Below are 17,845 nucleotides of genomic sequence, written 5' to 3'. Positions count from 1 at the left end.
GACTGTCTAGCATTCGTTTCAATGACTGTTAGCAAGCTGAACAGAGTGAATAGACTATACATGTACACTATATATACAAAGGTATGTGGACACCCCTTCAAATTTGTGTATTCGACTATTTCAGCCACTCCCGTTGCTGTCAGGTGTATAAAATCGAGCACACAGCCATGCAATCTCCTGAGACAAACATTGGGAGTAGAATGGCTTTACTGAAGAGCTCAGTGACTTTCAAAGTGGCACCGTCATAGGATGCAACCTATCCAACCAGTCAGTTTGTCAAATTTCTGCCCTGCTGTTATTGTGAAGTGGAAATGTCTTGGAGAAACAACGGCTCAGCCGCGAATTGGTAGGTGACACAAGCTCACAGAACGGGCTGCCGAGTGCTGAAGCGCGTAGCGCAGTAATGTTGTTTGTCCTCAGTTGCAACACTCACTACTGAGTTCCAAACTGCCTCTGGAAGCAACGTCAGCACAATAACTGTTCGTCAGGATTTTCATGAAATGGGTTTCCATGGACGAGCAGCCGCGCACAAGCCTAAGATCACCATGCACAATGCCAAGCGTCGGCTGGAGTGGTGTAAAGCTTGCCGCCATTGGACTCTGGAGCAGTGGAAACGCGCTCTCTGGAGTGATGAATCACGCTTCACCATCTGTTAGTCTGACGGACGAATCTGGGTTTGGAGGGTATCAGGAAAATGCTAACTTCCCTTATGCTTAGTGCCAACAGGTGGAGCTTGGTGTAATGGACTGGGGCTATTTCATGGTTCGGGCTAGGCCCCTTAGTTCCAGTGAAGGGAAATCTTAACGATACAGCATACAATGACATTCTAGATGATTCTGTGCTTCCAACTTTGTGGCAACAGTTTGGGGATGGCCCTTTCCTGTTTCAGCATGACAATGCCCCTGTGCACAAAGCAAGGTCCATACTGAAATGGTTTCGAGATCGATGTGGAAGAACTTGACTGGCCTGCACAGAGCCCTGGCCTCAACCTCATCGAACACCTTTGGGATGAATTGGAATACAGACTGCGAGCCAGGCTTAATCTTCAAACATCAGTGCCCAACCTCACTAAGGCTCTTGTGGCTGGATGGCTGAATTTCTTCTCAATTATATTATTTATTATAATTCTTTACTCATACGACCCGTGGGCCGGATTGAATGGGCCATATCTTTGACACCTCTGTTGTATCCTTTGTTAACTACTCCTATCCATTCTATCAGTCCTCCTATCCATTCAATGCGATCCATTCTAACCTATCCATTCTATCAGTAATCCTATCCATTCAATGCGATCTATTCTAACTCCATTCTATCAGTAATTCTATCCATTCTATTTTCACCATTCTATTACTACTCCTATCCATTCTACTAGTACTCCTATCCATTCAATGCGATCCATTCTATCAGTACTCCTATCCATTCAATGCTATCCATTCTATCAGTACTCCTATCCATTCAATGCTATCCATTCTATCCTCTCCATTCTGTCAGTAATCCTATTTTCACCATTCTATTACTGCTTCTATCCATTCTATCAGTACTCCTATACATTCTATCAGTAATCCTATCCATTCTATTTTTGCCATTATATTACTACTCCTATCCATTCTATCAGTACTCCTATCCATTCTATCCTCTCCATTCTATAACTAGACCTACTTTTATCCAATGTAGCAGTTCCATTCTATCAGTGCCCAGAGGCCATTGTATTGAATATTGATGCCTGCGAGCTGGGAGGTGGTTCCCTTGGATGTAAATATTTTATCCATGACAAGGCAGTTGGCCAACAGAGGTATAACATTATTCTCTCCATACTCAATACATATTGATTCCCAGAGATTATGATGAGATCTGAAAACTCAGGTGGAAACAAGTCTCTCTCTCTCTTATGCTCGCTTACTCTCTCTTACGCTCTCTTACGCTCTCTCTCAATTCAATTCAATGGGCTTTATTGGCATGGGAAACATGTTTACAATGCCAAAGCAAATTAAATATACAATAAATAAAAGGGAAATAAACAAGGGAAATATTAGTGAATGTTACACTTACAAAAAATTTCAAAGAGTATACAGTTGAAGTCAGAAGTTTACATAACCTTAGCCAAATACATTGAAACTCAGTTTTACACAATTCCTGACATTTAATCCTAGTAAAAATGTCCCTGTTTTAGGTCAGTTAGGATCACCACTTTATTTTAAGAATGTGAAATGTCAGAAAAATAGTAGAGAGAATGATTTATTTAAGCTTTTATTTCTTTCATCACATTCCCAGTGGGTCAGAAGTTTACATACACTCAATTAGTATTTGGTAGCATTGCCTTTAAATTGTTTAACTTGGGTAAAAAGTTTCGGGTAGCCTTCCACAAGTTTCCCACAATAAGTTGGGTGAATTTTGGCGCATTCCACCTGACAGAATTGATGTAACTGAGTCAGGTTTGTAGGCCTCCTTGCTCGCACACGCTTTTTCAGTTTTGCCCACACATTTTCTATAGCCTTGAGGTCAGGGCTTTGTGATGGCCACTCCAATACCTTGACTTTGTTGTCCTTAAGCCATTTTCCACAACTTTGGAAGTATGCTTGGGGTCATTGTCCATTTGGAAGACCCATTTGCGACCAAGCTTTAACTTCCTGACTGATGTCTTGAGATGTTGCTTCAATATATCCACATCATTTTCCTACCTCATGAAGCCATCTATTTTGTGAAGTGCACCAGTCCCTCCTGCAGCAAAGCACCCCCACAACATGATGCTGCCACCCCCGTGCTTCATGGTTGGGATGGTGTTCTTCGGCTTTTATGGCCAAACAGTTCTATTTTTGTTTCATCGAACAGGACATGTTCTCCAAAAGTACGATCTTTGTCCCCATGTGCAGTTGCAACCGTATCGTCAGGCTTTTTAATGGCGGTTTTGGAGCAGTGGCTTCTTCCTTGCTGAGCAGCCTTTTAGGTTATGTCGATATAGGACTTGTTTTACTGTGGATATAGATACTTTTGTACCTGTTTCCTCCAGTATCTTTACAACGTCCTTTGCTGTTGTTCTGGGATTGATTTGCACTTTTCGCACCAAAATACGTTTATCTCTAGGAGACAGAACGTGTCTCCTTCCTGAGCGGTATGACGGCTGCTTGGTCCCATGGTGTTTATACTTGTGTACTATTGTTTGTACTGCTGAACGTGGTACCTTCAGGCGTTTGGAAATTGCTCCCAAGGATGAACCAGACTTGTGGAGGTCAAAAWWWWTTTTTATGAGGTCTTGGCTGATTTCTTTTGATTTTCCCATGATGTCAAGCAAAGAGGCACTGAGATTGAAGGTTGGCCTTGAAATACATCCACAGGTGCACCTCCAATTGACTCAAATTATGTCAATTAGCCTATCAGAAGCTTTTAAACCTATGATATCATTTTCTGGAATTTTCCAAGCTGTTTAAAGGCACAATCAACTTAGTGTATGTAAACTTCTGACCCACTGGAATTGTGAAATAATCTGTCTGTAATCAATTGTTGGATAAATGACTTGTGTCATGCACAATGTAGATGTCCTATCCGACTTGCCAAAACTATAGTTTGTTAACAAGAAATTTGTGGAGTGGTTTAAAAACTAATTTTAATGACTCCAACCTAAGCGTATGTAAACTTCCGACTTCAACTGTAGATATTTCAAATGTTATATTATTGGCTATGTACTCTCGCTCTCTCGCTCTCACACTCTCTGTCTCTCTGTCTCTCTCTCCCCCTCTCTTCATCTCATGCTCTCTTTCTACACCCCCTCTATCTCAAACACTCATTTTCAGGGTGTATTTTAGGGTTGTCACAATACTACAATATATGATTGTCCATGGCAACAACGAAAACACAAAGCAGACAAGACTCTTTGGTCTTTAAAGAAACCTACTGCATGTAAAATATTGTGTGCTATAGCTTAGAAAATAAACATGATTCTGGTTGACAACATAAGGCTGCTTGTTTCCAACATTAGGACTGTTTTCCTCAGGAAATATAGTCCGCTTCATGTGTTGTTTCCTAGCCACAATACCTCTGAGAATCACAATACTGGTATTGTGACAGCCCTAGTGTATTTTAGCTGAATTAACAGTGAATCAGAATATGATTGATGCTTTACATGATCTCTGTATGCCACATTCACAGCCCTGGATTTGCAGATGGTTAGCTTCTAACAGATTGACCATAGATGTGAAGTTAAGTGGTGGGCACTTTTATGAGGTGTGATATTATTACTGCGTCTGGCCGCCATCGTTCAGAGTGGATGTGTCCACTCAACCAAAAGCCTGGAGACAAACCAATGTTCCTGTGGTCAGTAGCCACATCCTAGAAGCAGATTCAAATGTCAACAAAACACCATTTATATGGTTGGCCTTCAAACTACTGAAAGTCTCTCTACTGGGGGTTGGTTTCCTTGGATGTGGATATATTTCATCCATGACAAGGCAGTGGTCCTCCACGTGAAAGATTGCAGAGATTCATAGAATGTTTCATCACATAATGTGCATGATTGCTTTCCAGCCGAGCGCTGTCTCTTATACACATCTAGATGTGTATAAGAGACAGGTGTATATAGTGTGTATTTTAGGGTTGTCACGATACTACGATATCTGATTGTCCATGGCAATAAGGAAAACACAAAGCAGACTAAACTCTTCGGTCTTTAAAAAAAAACTACTGCTTGTAAAATATTGTGTGCTATAGCTTTGAAAATTAACATGATTCTGGTTGACAACATAYGGCTGCTTGTTTCCAACATTTTTCCTCAGGAAATATAGTCCGCTTCATGTGTTGTTTCCTAGCCACAATACCTCTGAGAATCGCAATACTGGTATTGTGACATCCCTAGTGTATTTTAGCTGAATTAACAGTGAATCAGAATATGATTGATGCTTTACATGATCTCTGTATGCCACATTCACAGCCCTGGATTTGCAGATGGTTAGCTTCTAACAGATTGACCATAGATGTGAAGTTAAGTGGTGGGCACTTTTATGATGCTGTCTCTTATACACATCTAGATGTGTATAAGAGACAGATCTGATTGTCCATGGCAATAAGGAAAACACAAAGCAGACTAAACTCTTCGGTCTTTAAAAAAAAACTACTGCTTGTAAAATATTGTGTGCTATAGCTTTGAAAATTAACATGATTCTGGTTGACAACATAYGGCTGCTTGTTTCCAACATTTTTCCTCAGGAAATATAGTCCGCTTCATGTGTTGTTTCCTAGCCACAATACCTCTGAGAATCGCAATACTGGTATTGTGACATCCCTAGTGTATTTTAGCTGAATTAACAGTGAATCAGAATATGATTGATGCTTTACATGATCTCTGTATGCCACATTCACAGCCCTGGATTTGCAGATGGTTAGCTTCTAACAGATTGACCATAGATGTGAAGTTAAGTGGTGGGCACTTTTATGATGTGTGATATTATTACTGCGTCTGGCCGCCATCGTTCAGAGTGGATGTGTCCACTCAACCAAAAGCCTGGAGACAAACCAGACAAACCAGCTCAGTAGCCACATCCTAGTAGCAGATTCAAATGTCAACAAAACACCATTCATATGATTGGCCTTCAAACCACTCAGTCTCTGCAGACAAACTTGAAAATACATGGGTACAGAGTGTAACTATAGAACATTGTGTGATTCTGTCCTGCGTCAGACATAGTAAAACAAGTGCAGGCTCCTGAACAAGGCTACATGGTGTAACTAAAACATTGTGTTGTGTGTGGCACATGTCCTAACGCTGACACATTAAAGAACACATATCTGTCATACCTGACGCTCCTCTCCTCCTGTCTGTCCTCCCTCCCAACAGTCCCCCCCACCATCCTGAAGCTGGATGAGCCCGAGCGTCGCCATGAAACCTGCATAGAGTTCACTGTGCGTGGCAACCCCCAGCCCACCCTGCGCTGGTTCCACCGGGACAACGAGATCTCCCCCAGTGACTATATCCGCACTGAAATGGATACCTACCAGGACTACCTAGAGGGATGCCTCAACTTCAAGGACCCCACGCACCACAACAACGGCAACTACACTCTGGAGGCTAGCAACTTCCTAGGAGTCACCACCAAGACAGTGTATGGACACTTCCTCAACGCCCCATTTCCAGACGGTAGGTAGATTATACTAGCTAAAGTAGCTATGCTGTATATAATAGTACAGATATATAGTAGCTTCATACCTGTGACCTTTCATTAGTCCAACATGATATTGCATGGATCAGTGGAATCGATGAAGCAGAGCTGAAAACTGTTAAGAGAGTCACTGAGAACCAAGTTTTACTGACTTATTAACAGGGTTACTGATGAATATAGGACATTCTCTCTTTCTGTTAGACCTCTATTAATAAATGGGATTTATGTACACTACTTGTCAAAAGTTTTAGAACACCTACTCATTCAAGGGTTTTTCTTTATTTTTACTATTTTCTACATTGTAGAATAATAGTGAAGACATCAAAACTATGAAATAACACATATGAAATCATATAGTAACCAAAAAAGTGTTAAACAAATCAAAATATATTTTATATGTGAGATTCTTCAAATAGCCACCCTTTATCTTGATCTTGGCATTCCCTCAACCAGCTTCACGAGGTAGTAACCTGAATGCATTTTAATAAACAGGTGTGACTTCTTAAAAATTAATTAGTGGTATTTATTTCCTTCTTAATGTTTTTGAGACAATTAGTTGTGTTGTGACAAGGTGGGGGGGTATACAGAAGAGCCCTATTAGGTAAAAGACCAAGTCCATATTATGGCAATTACAGCTCAAATAAGCAAAGAGAAATGACAGACCATCATTACTTTCAGTCAATCCGGAAAATTTCAAGAAGTCGCAAAAACCATCAAGCGCTATAATTAAACTGGCTCTTATGATGACTGCCACAGGAATAGAAGACCCAGAGTTACCTCTCCTGCAGAGGATATGTTCATTAGAGTTACCAGCCTCAGAAATTGCCGCCCAAATAAATGCTTCACAGAGTTCAAGTTACAGACACATCTCAACATCCACTGTTCATGGAATACTGTGGTAAACGGGCCTTCATGGTCGAATTGCTGCAAAGAAACCACTACTAAAGGACACCAATAAGAAGAAGAGACTTGCTTGAGCCAAGAAACACGAGCAATGGACATTAGACCGGTGAAAATGTGTCCTTTGGTCTGGAGTCCAAATTGGAGATGTTTGGTTCCAACCACCGTGTCATTGTGAGATGCGGTTTGGGTGAACGGATGATCTCCGCATGTGTATTTCCCACCGTAAAGCATGGAGGAGGAGGTGTGATGGTGTGGGGGTGCTTTGCTGGTGACACTGTCAGTGATATATTTAGAATTCAAGGCACACTTAACCAGCATGGCTACCACAGCATTCCGCCGCGATATGCCATCTCATCTGGTTTGGGCATTAGTGGGACTATCATTTATTTTTCAACAGAACAATGACCCAACACACCTCCAGGATGTGAAAGGTCTATTTTATAAATTGGACTGCAGAGTGAAGGAAAAGCCGCCAATAAGTGCCCAGCATATGTGAGAACTCCTTCAAGACTGTTGGAAAAGCGTTCCAGGTGATGCTGGTTGAGAGAATGCCAAGAGTGTGCAAAGCTGTCATCAAGGCAAAGGGTGGCTATTTGAATAATCTCAAATATATATATATTTTTTTTATTTGTTTACCACTTTTTTGGTTACTACGTGATTCCATATGTGTTATTTCAAAGTTTTGATGTCTTCACTATTATTCTACAATGTAGAAAATAGTAAAAATAAAGAAAAACCCTTGAATGAGTAGGTGTTCTAAAACTTTTGACCGGTAGTGTGGAGGTGAAGATACGATATTATTGGTGATGTTACTTTGTGTTCTTCTTTTTGATTTTAAATGCTTTATATGTAGATTTTCAAATGTAAGAGCGTAGAGACATTTAGAACAGTACAACATCCCCAGTCCTTCACCCCCCTACCCATCTCGCGACCCACCCTGCCATCCCACCAACCCACCCTGTCAAGGCATCATACCAAGAGAGTACAAAAACAATAGCAATAAATAATAACAATAATAGTAATACAATGGTAATTACAACAGCACTGCTGACATTAAAACTGTTTTCTATTAGCAGCTCCAACAACATTTGAACATCTTGGCCATGTTCTGTTATCATCTCCACCCGGCACAGCCAGAATAGGACTGGCCACCCCTCATAGCCTGGTTCCTCTCTAGGTTTCTTCCTAGGTTCTGGCCTTTCTAGGGAGTTTTTCCTAGCCACCGTGCTTCTACACCTGCATTGCTTGCTGTTTGGGGGTTTAGGCTGGGATTCTGTACAGCACTTTGTGACATCAGCTGATGTAAGAAGGGCTGAAAAATAAATTTGATTTGATGATTTGGCTTATAACAGTGCCCCTGAATCCTGGTCCGGTGACCCAAAGTGGCACACCCCAGCCCCAGCATCCAACACACCCGACCCCAATCAAGGGCTGAGGAAAATGTGTTATCAACAAAAAAATACAGATCTTATGCCAGAATTCGAATGCAGACTTGCAATACTGTGAAAGATGATTGGATGTTAACGGGAAGAAGCAGCTTTCTTGGTAAAGGCTAAAGTGATTTCGGAATTGGAACCCGATTTTGGGATAATAATGGGATTCAACACATGGATGCCGAGGTTCATAGGCAGTGGAGAGCACAGTAACGAGACAGGAAATGTTGACTGTAACTCCATGACAACCCAAGTTGGATCAGCTCAAGTGTAGAAACCTAGTAAACACATTTAGATATACACTACATGACCAAAAGTATGTGGACACCTGCTCAAACATCTCATTCCAAAATGATGGGCATTAATATGGAGTTGGTCCCCCCTTTGCTGCTGTAACAGCCTCCACTATTACAGGAAGGCTATCCACTAGATGTTGGAACATTGCTGCGGGGACTTGCTTCCATTCAGCCACAAGAGCATTAGTGAGGTCAGGCACTGATGTTAGGCGATTAGGCCTGGCTCACAGTCGGCATTCCAATTAATTCCAAAGGGGCTTTGTGCAGGCCAGTCTAGTTCTTCCACACCGATCTCAACAAACCATTTCTGTATAGACCTCACTTTGTGCACGGGGGCATTGTCATGCTGAAACAGGAAAGGGCCGTCCCCAAACTGTTGCCACAAAGAAGCACAGAATCGTTTAGAATGTCATTATATGCTGTAGCTTTAAGATGTTCCTTCCCTGGAACTAAGGGGCCGAGCCCGAACCATGAAAATCAGCCCCAGACCATTATTCTGTCTCCACCGAACTTTACAGTTGGCGCTATGCATTCGGGCAAGTAGCATCTCCTGGCATCCGCCAAACCCAGATTTGTCATTCGGACTGCCAGATGGTGAAGCATGATTCATCACTCCAGAGAACGCGTTTCCACTGCTCGAGTCCAATTGCGGCGAGCTTTACACCACTACAGCCAATGCTTGGCATTGCGCATGGTGATCTTAGGCGTGTGTGCGGCTGCTCTGCCATTTCATGAAGCTCCTGACGAACAGTTCCTGTGCTGACTTTTGTTCCAGAGGCAGTTTGGAACTCGATAGTGAGTGTTTTTTACGCACTACGCGCTTCAAGCCCTCGGCGGTCCCGTTCTGTGAGCTTGTGTGGCCTACCACCCTGCGGCTGAGTCATTGTTGCTCCTAGACGTTTCTACTTTACAATAACAGCATTTACAGTTAACCGTGGCAGTTCTAGCAGGGAAGATATTTGACTAAATGACTTGTTGGATAGGTGGCATCCTATGACGGTGCCACGTTGAAAGTCACTGAGCTCTTCAGTAAGGCCATTCTACTGCCAAGGTTTGTCTATAGAGATTGTATGGCTGTGTGCTCGATTTTATACACCTGTCAGCAACGGCAGTGGCTGAAATAGCCGAATCCAAACATTTGAAGGGGTGTCCACATACTTTGTATATATAGTGTATTTGCTGACCAGTAGTAAAGTAAAACATTTTCTTCTTTAAACATGCCTACATTTGTTGAATACATCACTGACGAATCCTTTTCTGTCTTCTTTTCCTACAGATTATGGTGATTATGGTAAGTGATTTTATAAAACAGTCAACAAGAAGTAGTACCATAAGACAAATTGTACCATGATATGCAAGTCTCTAGCTGAATAAAACGTGATTTAAACGATTCTAGGGGGTTATGGTAAGTGATTTCTATTTTAAGACCGTCAACAATAAATGTAGGTAACTGCCAAAATAAAGGCAACACCAATATAAAGTATCTTAATAGGGCATTGGGCAATCACGAGCTGCCAGAACAGCTTCAATGCACCTTAGCTTAGATTCTACAACTGTCTGGAACTCTATTGGAGGAATGCGACACCATTCTTCCATGAGACAGTCCATCATTTTGGTGCTTTGTTGATGGTGGTGGGAAACGATGTCTCAGGCAACGTTCCAGAATCTTCCATAAATGTTTAATTGGGTTGAGATCTGGTGACTGAGACGCACACATACAGTGGGGAGAACAAGTATTGGATAAACTGACGATTTTGCAGGTTTTCCTACTTACAAAGCATGTAGAGGTCTGTAATTTTTATCATAGGTACACTTCAACTGTGAGAGACTGTGAAAAATCCAGAAAATCACATTGTATGATTTTTAAGTAATTAATTTGCATTTTATTGCATGACATAAGTATTTGATCACCTACCAACCAGTAAGAATTCCAGCTTCCAAAGACCTGTTTCGTATTTTCCTTTAAGAAGCCTTCCTGTCTCCACTCATTACCCTGTATTAACTGCACTGTTTGAACTCGTTTACTGTAATAAAAGACACCTGTCACACCTCAATCAAACAGACTCCAACCTCTCACAATGGCCAAGACCAGAGAGCTGTGTAAGGACATAGGGATAAAATTGTTAGACCTGCACAAGGCTGGGATGGGCTACAGGAACAATAGGCAAGCAGCTTGGTGAGAAGGCAAACTGTTGGCGCATTTTAGAAAATGGAAAGAAGTTCAAGATGACGGTCAATCACCCTCGGTCTGGGGCTCCATGCAAGATCTCACTCGTGGGGCATCAATGATTCATGGGGAAGGTGACGGATCAGCCCAGAACTACACGGCAGGACCTGGTCAATGACGAAGAGAGAGCTGTGGACCACAGTCTCAAAGTAAACCATTAGTAACACACTATCGCCGTCATGGATTAAAATCCTGCAGCGCACGTAAGTCCCTGCTCAAGCCAGCGCATGTCCAGGCCGTCTGAAGTTTTCCAATGGACCATCTGGTGATGCTCAGGAGGAGGAATGGGAGAAGGTCATGTGGTCTTGATGAGACAAAAATAGAGATTTTGGTCTAAACTCCACTCGCCGTGTTTTGGAGGAGAAGAAGGATGAGTACACCCAAGAACACATCCCAACCGTGAAGCATGGAGGTGGAAACATATTCTTTGGGATGCTTTTCTGTCAAAGGAACAGGACTACTGCGCGTCATTGATGGGGAGGATGGATGGGGCCATGTTATCGCGAGATCTTGGCCACAACCTCCTTCCCTCAGTAAGAAGCATGAAGATGGTCGTGGCTGGGTTCTTCCAGCATGACAACGACCCGAAACAACAGCCAGGGCAACTAAGGAGTGGCCCGTAAGAAGTATCTCAAGGTCCTGGAGTGGCCAGCCAGTCTCCAGACCTCGAACCCAATAGAATATCTTTGGAGGAGCTGAAAGTCAGTATTGCCCAGCGACAGCCCGAAACCTGAGGATTTGGTAGAAGGTCTGTATGGAGGAGTGGGCCAAATCCTGCTGCAGTTTGTGTGCAAACCTGGTCCAAGAACTACAGGAAACGTATGATCTCTGTAATTGCAAAACAAAGGTTTCTGTACCAAATATTAAGTTCTGCTTTTCTGATGTATCAAATACTTATGTCATGCAATAAATGCAAATTAATTACTTAAAAATCATACAATATGATTTTCTGGATTTTGTTTTAGATCCGTCTCTCACAGTTGAAAGTGTAACTATGTAATAATTACAGCAACTCTACAATGCTTTGTAAGTAGGAAACCTGCAAATCGCGAGTGTGGTCAAATACTTGTTCTCCCCACTGTATATTACAGTCGTGGCCAAAAGTTTTGAGAATGACACAAATATTAATTTTCAAAGTTTGCTGCTTCAGTGTCTTTAGATATTTTTGTCAGATGTTACTATGGAATACTGATATAATTACAAGCATTTCATAAGTGTCAAAGGCTTTTATTGACAATTACATGAAGTTCACGCAAAGAGTCAATATTTGCAGTGTTGACCCTTCTTTTTCAAGACCTCTGCAATCTGCCCTGGCATGCTATCAATTAACTTCTGGGCCACATCCTGACTGATGGCAGCCCATTCTTGCATATTCAATGCTTGGAGTTTGTCAGAATTTGTGGGTTTTGTTTGTCCACCTGCCTCTTGAGGATTGACCACAAGTTCTCAATGGGACAAAGGTCTGGGGAGTTTCCTGGCCATGGACCCAAAATATCAATGTTTTGTTCCCCGAGCCACTTAGTTATTACTTTGCCTTATGGAAAGGTGCTCCATCATGCTGTAAAAGGCATTGCTCTTCACCAAACTGTTCCTGGATGGTTGGGAGAAGTTGCTCTCTGAGGATGTGTTGGTACCATTCTTTATTCATGGCTGTGTTCTTAGGCAAAATTGTGAGTGAGCCCACTCCCTTGACTGAGAAGCAACCCCACACATGAATGGTCTCAGGATGCTTTACTGTTGGCATGACACAGGACTGATAGTAGCGCTCACCTTGTCTTCTCCGGACAAGCTTTTTTCCGGATGCCCCAAACAATCGGAAAGGGAATTCATCAGAGAAAATGACTTTACCCCAGTCCTCAGCAGTCCAATCCCTGTACCCTGATGTTTGTCCTGGAGAGAAGTGGCTTCTTTGCTACCCTTCTTGACACCAGGCCATCCTCCAAAAGTCTTCGCCTCACTGTGCGTGCAGATGCACTCACATCTGCCTGCTGACATTCCTGAGCAAACTCTGTACTGGTGGTGTCCCGATCCCGCAGCTGAATCAACTTTCGGAGAAGGTCCTGGCACTTGTTGGACTTTCATCGGCGCCCTGAAGCKTTCTTCACAACAATTGAACCGCTCTCCTTGAAGTTCTTGATGATCCGATAAATGGTTGATTTAGGTGCAATCTTACTGGCAGCAATATCCTTGCCTGTGAAGCACTTTTTGTGCAAAGCAATGATGACGGCACGTGTTTCCTTGCAGGTAACAAAGGTTGACAGAGGAAGAACAATGATTCCAAGCACCACCCTCCTTTTGAAGCTTCCAGTCTGTTATTTGAACTCAATCAGCATGACAGAGTGATCTCCAGCCTTCTCCTCATCAACACTCACACCTGTGTTAACGAGAGAATCACTGACATGATGTCAGCTGGTCCTTTTGTGGCAGGGCTGAAATGCAGTGGAATTTTTGGGGGGGAATTTAGTTCATTTGCATGGCAAAGAGGAACTTTGCAATTCATCTGATCGCTCTTCATAACATTCTGGAGTATATGCCAATTGCCATCATACAAACTGAGGCAGCAGACTTGAAAATTAATATTTGTGTCATTCTCAAAACTTTTGGCCACGACTGTACACTTTAACCCCCTATGCTCCTTTGAGACCCCTCTTTCAAAGTCACTGAGATCTGTTCTTCTAGCCATGGTAGCCAAAATAATGGGCAACTGGGCATTTTTATACATGACCATAAACATGATAGGATGTTAATTTCTTAATTAACTCAGGAAATACACCTGTGTGGAAGCACCTGCTTTCAATAATCTTTGTATCCCTCATTTACTCAAGTGATTCCTATATTTTGGCTGTTACCTGAAGTACCATGACATAAATAGTACCATGACATCTATTTAATAAACAGAGTGACAAAATGGTAATGGGAGCTTACATTTGATTTCATTTAAATCTTCTGATATTTACTACCCTAATTCCAAACAGTTGTTCCTACCATACACTGCCTACATTTGCTGAGTAGGACTCAAGGTTATAGCTAGACGCCTCTCTCATTGAAGGACCATTCAGGGCATTTTCATTTAGTCTTTAATCTGTTCTAATTTAGGAGTTAAATGTAGAGGCACGCACAACCACTGATCTTCATCCCCAGGCCCTCAAATTGACATCATGCCGGAGCTTCATTGGGATATTCCATGCATAATAAATCCTGAATGCGGTCGGGAGAGAGTGACAGATTGTTACTGTCAGGGCTGGAAATGATGTTGGATGAGTGTACTTGGTGGTAGGAAGACAGGGAGAGGAAGAGGGCAGGCAGAACAGGACAGATGGGTTTGTCAGATACACTCAGCACAGTTCTGTTCTATTCTGTTCCACTCCTCTACACTTCACCACACCGTGGCCTGTTAGCAGAGAGCATGATGGGAGGGAAACCCAGGGGAATTAGTGTCTCCATAGAAGTGGGTACAGATGAGGAGAGACTAGAAAAGGTCTCAGTTTATCAGAAATGGAAGCAGAGCTGTGAAGGGCAACAACCCAACTAACACTACACAGTTTATAAAGCATTAACCATAACATCAGTTAGCTGCATGGATTGTGGGTCTGTGCTGTAATTCTTTCATCTGGTACATACTGTAGCTCAGGGTTGGACATAAAAGTATGTGAAAACGTTTATTGTTGGACATAAAAGACTGTGAAAACACCAGCAAATCAGCTCCAAAAAACCATATTTTGGTGGGGGGGGGGGGTGGATCTGTTCGCACACATAATACACAGAGTGTACAAAACATTAAAAACACCTTCCTAATATTGAGTTGTACCCCAACCTTTTGCCTTAAGAACAGCCTTAATAAGTCGGGATGGACTCTACAAGGTGTCGAAAGCGTTCCACAGGGATGCTGGCCCATGTTGACTCCAATGCTTCCCACAGTTGTATCAAGTTGGCTGGATGTCCTTTGGTTGGTGGACCATTCTTGATACACACAGGAAACTGTTGAGCATGCAAAACCCAGCTGTGTTGCAGTTATTTACACAAACCGGTGCGCCTGACACATACTATCATTCCCTGTTCAATGGCACTTACATCTTTTGTCTTGCCCATTCACCCTCTAAATGGCACACATGCACAATCCATGTCTCAAGGCTAAAAAATCATTCTTTAACCTGTCTCCTCCACTTCATCTACACTGATTGTGACATCATAAGGGAGCATAGCTTTCACCTGGATTCACCTGGTCAGTCTGTCATAGAAAGAGCAGGTGTTCTTAATMTTTTGTACACACAGTGTATTTGATCGTATACACATGTAAGCAAAACTTGAAATGGGCTGAATGGCCCGTGGCTGAATGTAGTTGATGATCCCAGCTGTAGGCCATACCCACCCTTCTACCCTGCCATCACGGATTACAACTCTGAATGTTAATCTTCATGCCTATGGCTTGTTCAGAATTATAGTGTAGACTGCATGTTATGTTTCAGGCTATACTATACAGAACATACAGTATAACTCAAGGTTGTCAGTCAGTACTTTCATAAATAGGACCAATATGTTCTTTGTTCTTCTTCACAGGGACTCCTACACCGACCATCACAGTAACACACAGGCCCGAGGAGGACACGTTCGGGGTGAGTTTGAGAACACTGTGGTGCTGTACTAAGTGGCTGTTTAAACCTAGTGGAGCTACAGCCTGCATACAGCACATAAACATCTTCTTTTTCCTGGGAACAACAACAAAAAGGAGGCTTTAGTTTGAGCTATTTTAATCTGTTTATTTTCCTTTATTTTTCACTTCCTTGCCTTGTAGCTCCCTCCTATCTGCCTTTTCCCTTGTGGCCACTGTGTTTAACAACTTCTTAAGAATGTAATTTCGCTCATCTTTGTGCTGTAATTGGTACAGGTTAGTGTTTTTTTTCGTCAGGAATCTTGTTCTGGAGGCAGCTCTGCAGAGTGGTCACTAACTGGCACAGCCACAAAGTCATAAAATCTGATTTTAACCTTAACCACACTGTTAACCATACTGTCTATCCCTGACCTTAAATGAAGACCTAAAAGCACATTTTTCATTTTATCAAATTTTACAATATAGCCAATTTTGACTTTTGAGCTGGCCTATTTAAGGGGAAATCGCTCAGTTCTGCCTCCAGGACAAGAAGACTCATGACAATAAACATCAACCTGCATAATTGACTGGAAGGAGATTATTTGCTCATTTTAAGGTTTTAATGGGGAAGAGAGCATTGACATGGGAGGAGAGAAGACTTCCACTTCATTTTGTGTATCTTTGTATTGTTTTTTTGCCAGTGGAGAACGGCACATAGAGGCATTGTTAATGTGCAGAGAGTGCCCTAAAGGTTTTTTGTTGTTGAAGTAACTTATGTAAACCTCAATAGTCTACTGCACATTACCATATGATAAAATGCATTGTACATTGCACTACTAATCAAGTTTTCACAAACCCTGCATTCAGGCTTTATGCCTGTTGGCTTTTCTGTACTTAAGGTAGACATCTTCATTGTGAGATCTACTCTCACTAAACCCTGTCTTGTCCTGCTCCAGGTGTCTATTGCTGTCGGCCTGGCTGGATTTGCCTGTGTCCTTCTTGTTGTCCTGTTTGTTCTCATCAACAAATATGGACGGCGGTCAAAGTTTGGAATGAAAGGTAAGAAACACTAAGTGCTCTTCTGAAAGGAAGTTAGAATAATTTAGACCTTGTTTTTTTTAGATAGCACCTCAGCTGTAAAAATAGAAATTATACTGGGTTTGTGCTTCTGTGTCCCTTTCATGCCAAATACCTTGTTGTGTTATCTTTCTATGCCATACCTAGTCCACTTTCACATACAGTACACAGCTGTAACATTACACTCGAAAAGGTGCTATCTAGAACCAAAAAGGTTATTCGGCTGTCCCCATAGGATAACCCTTTGATAAACCATGTTGGTTCCATGTAGAACCTTTTCCACAGAGGGTTCTACATGGAATCCAAAAGAGTTCTACCTGGAGCCAAAAAGGGTTCTACATGGGACCAAAAAAGGTTATCCATGGGGACAGCCGCAGAACCCTTTTGGAACCCTTTTTTCTAGAGTGTACTTACAGTGGGGAGAAGAAGTATTTTATACACTGCCAATTTTGCAGGTTTTCCTACTTACAAAGCATGTAGAAGTCTGTAATTTTTTATCACAGGTACACTTCAACTGTGAGAGACGGAATCTAAAACAAAAATCCAGAAAATCATATTGTATGATTTTTAAGTAATTAATTTGCATTTTATTGCATGACATAAGTATTTGATACATCAGAAAAGCAGAACTTAATATTTGGTACAGAAACCTTTGTTTGCAATTACAGAGATCATACGTTTCCTGTAGTTCTTGACCAGGTTTGCACACACTGCAGAAGGGATTTTGGCCCATCCTCCATACAGACCTTCTCCAGATCTTCAGGTTTCGGGGCTGTCGCTGGGCAATACTGACTTTCAGCTCCCTCCAAAGATTTTCTATTGGGTTCAGGTCTGGAGACTGGCTAGGCCACTCCAGGACCTTGAGATGCTTCTTACGAAGCCACTCCTTAGTTGCCCTGGCTGTGTGTTTCGGGTCGTTGTCATGCTGGAAGACCCAGCCACGACCCATCTTCAATGCTCTTACTGAGGGAAGGAGGTTGTTGGCCAAGATCTCGCGATACATGGCCCCATCCATCCTCCCCTCAATACGGTGCAGTCGTCCTGTTCCCTTTACAGAAAAGCATCCAAAGAATGATGTTTCCACTCCATGCTTCACGGTTGGGATGGTGTTCTTGGGGTTGTACTCATCCTTCTTCTCCCTCCAAACACGGCGAGTGAAGTTTTAGACCAAAAAT

At 42.3% G+C, this 17,845-nt stretch overlaps 1 protein-coding gene across 2 annotated transcripts in view; it reads left to right on the top strand.

The window, feature by feature from the left end:
- The window catches only part of LOC111952403 (NT-3 growth factor receptor), a 292,939-nt gene that overhangs the window by 154,644 nt on the left and 120,450 nt on the right, over window positions 1-17,845 (top strand). For both annotated transcript variants that reach the window (XM_023971023.2, XM_070435166.1), the window contains exons 9-12: window positions 5,825-6,124; window positions 10,055-10,069; window positions 15,563-15,618; window positions 16,550-16,652. In XM_023971023.2, coding sequence (XP_023826791.1) covers window positions 5,825-6,124; window positions 10,055-10,069; window positions 15,563-15,618; window positions 16,550-16,652 — 474 coding nt within the window. The remainder of the gene's footprint in view (window positions 1-5,824; window positions 6,125-10,054; window positions 10,070-15,562; window positions 15,619-16,549; window positions 16,653-17,845) is intronic.

This window comes from Salvelinus sp. IW2-2015, linkage group LG26 (genome assembly GCF_002910315.2).
Source record: "Salvelinus sp. IW2-2015 linkage group LG26, ASM291031v2, whole genome shotgun sequence".
In the NCBI taxonomy this organism is placed as follows: domain Eukaryota; kingdom Metazoa; phylum Chordata; class Actinopteri; order Salmoniformes; family Salmonidae; genus Salvelinus; species Salvelinus sp. IW2-2015.
Note: the sequence above shows the minus strand (reverse complement) of the source record. Positions and strands in the feature narration are given on the sequence as shown.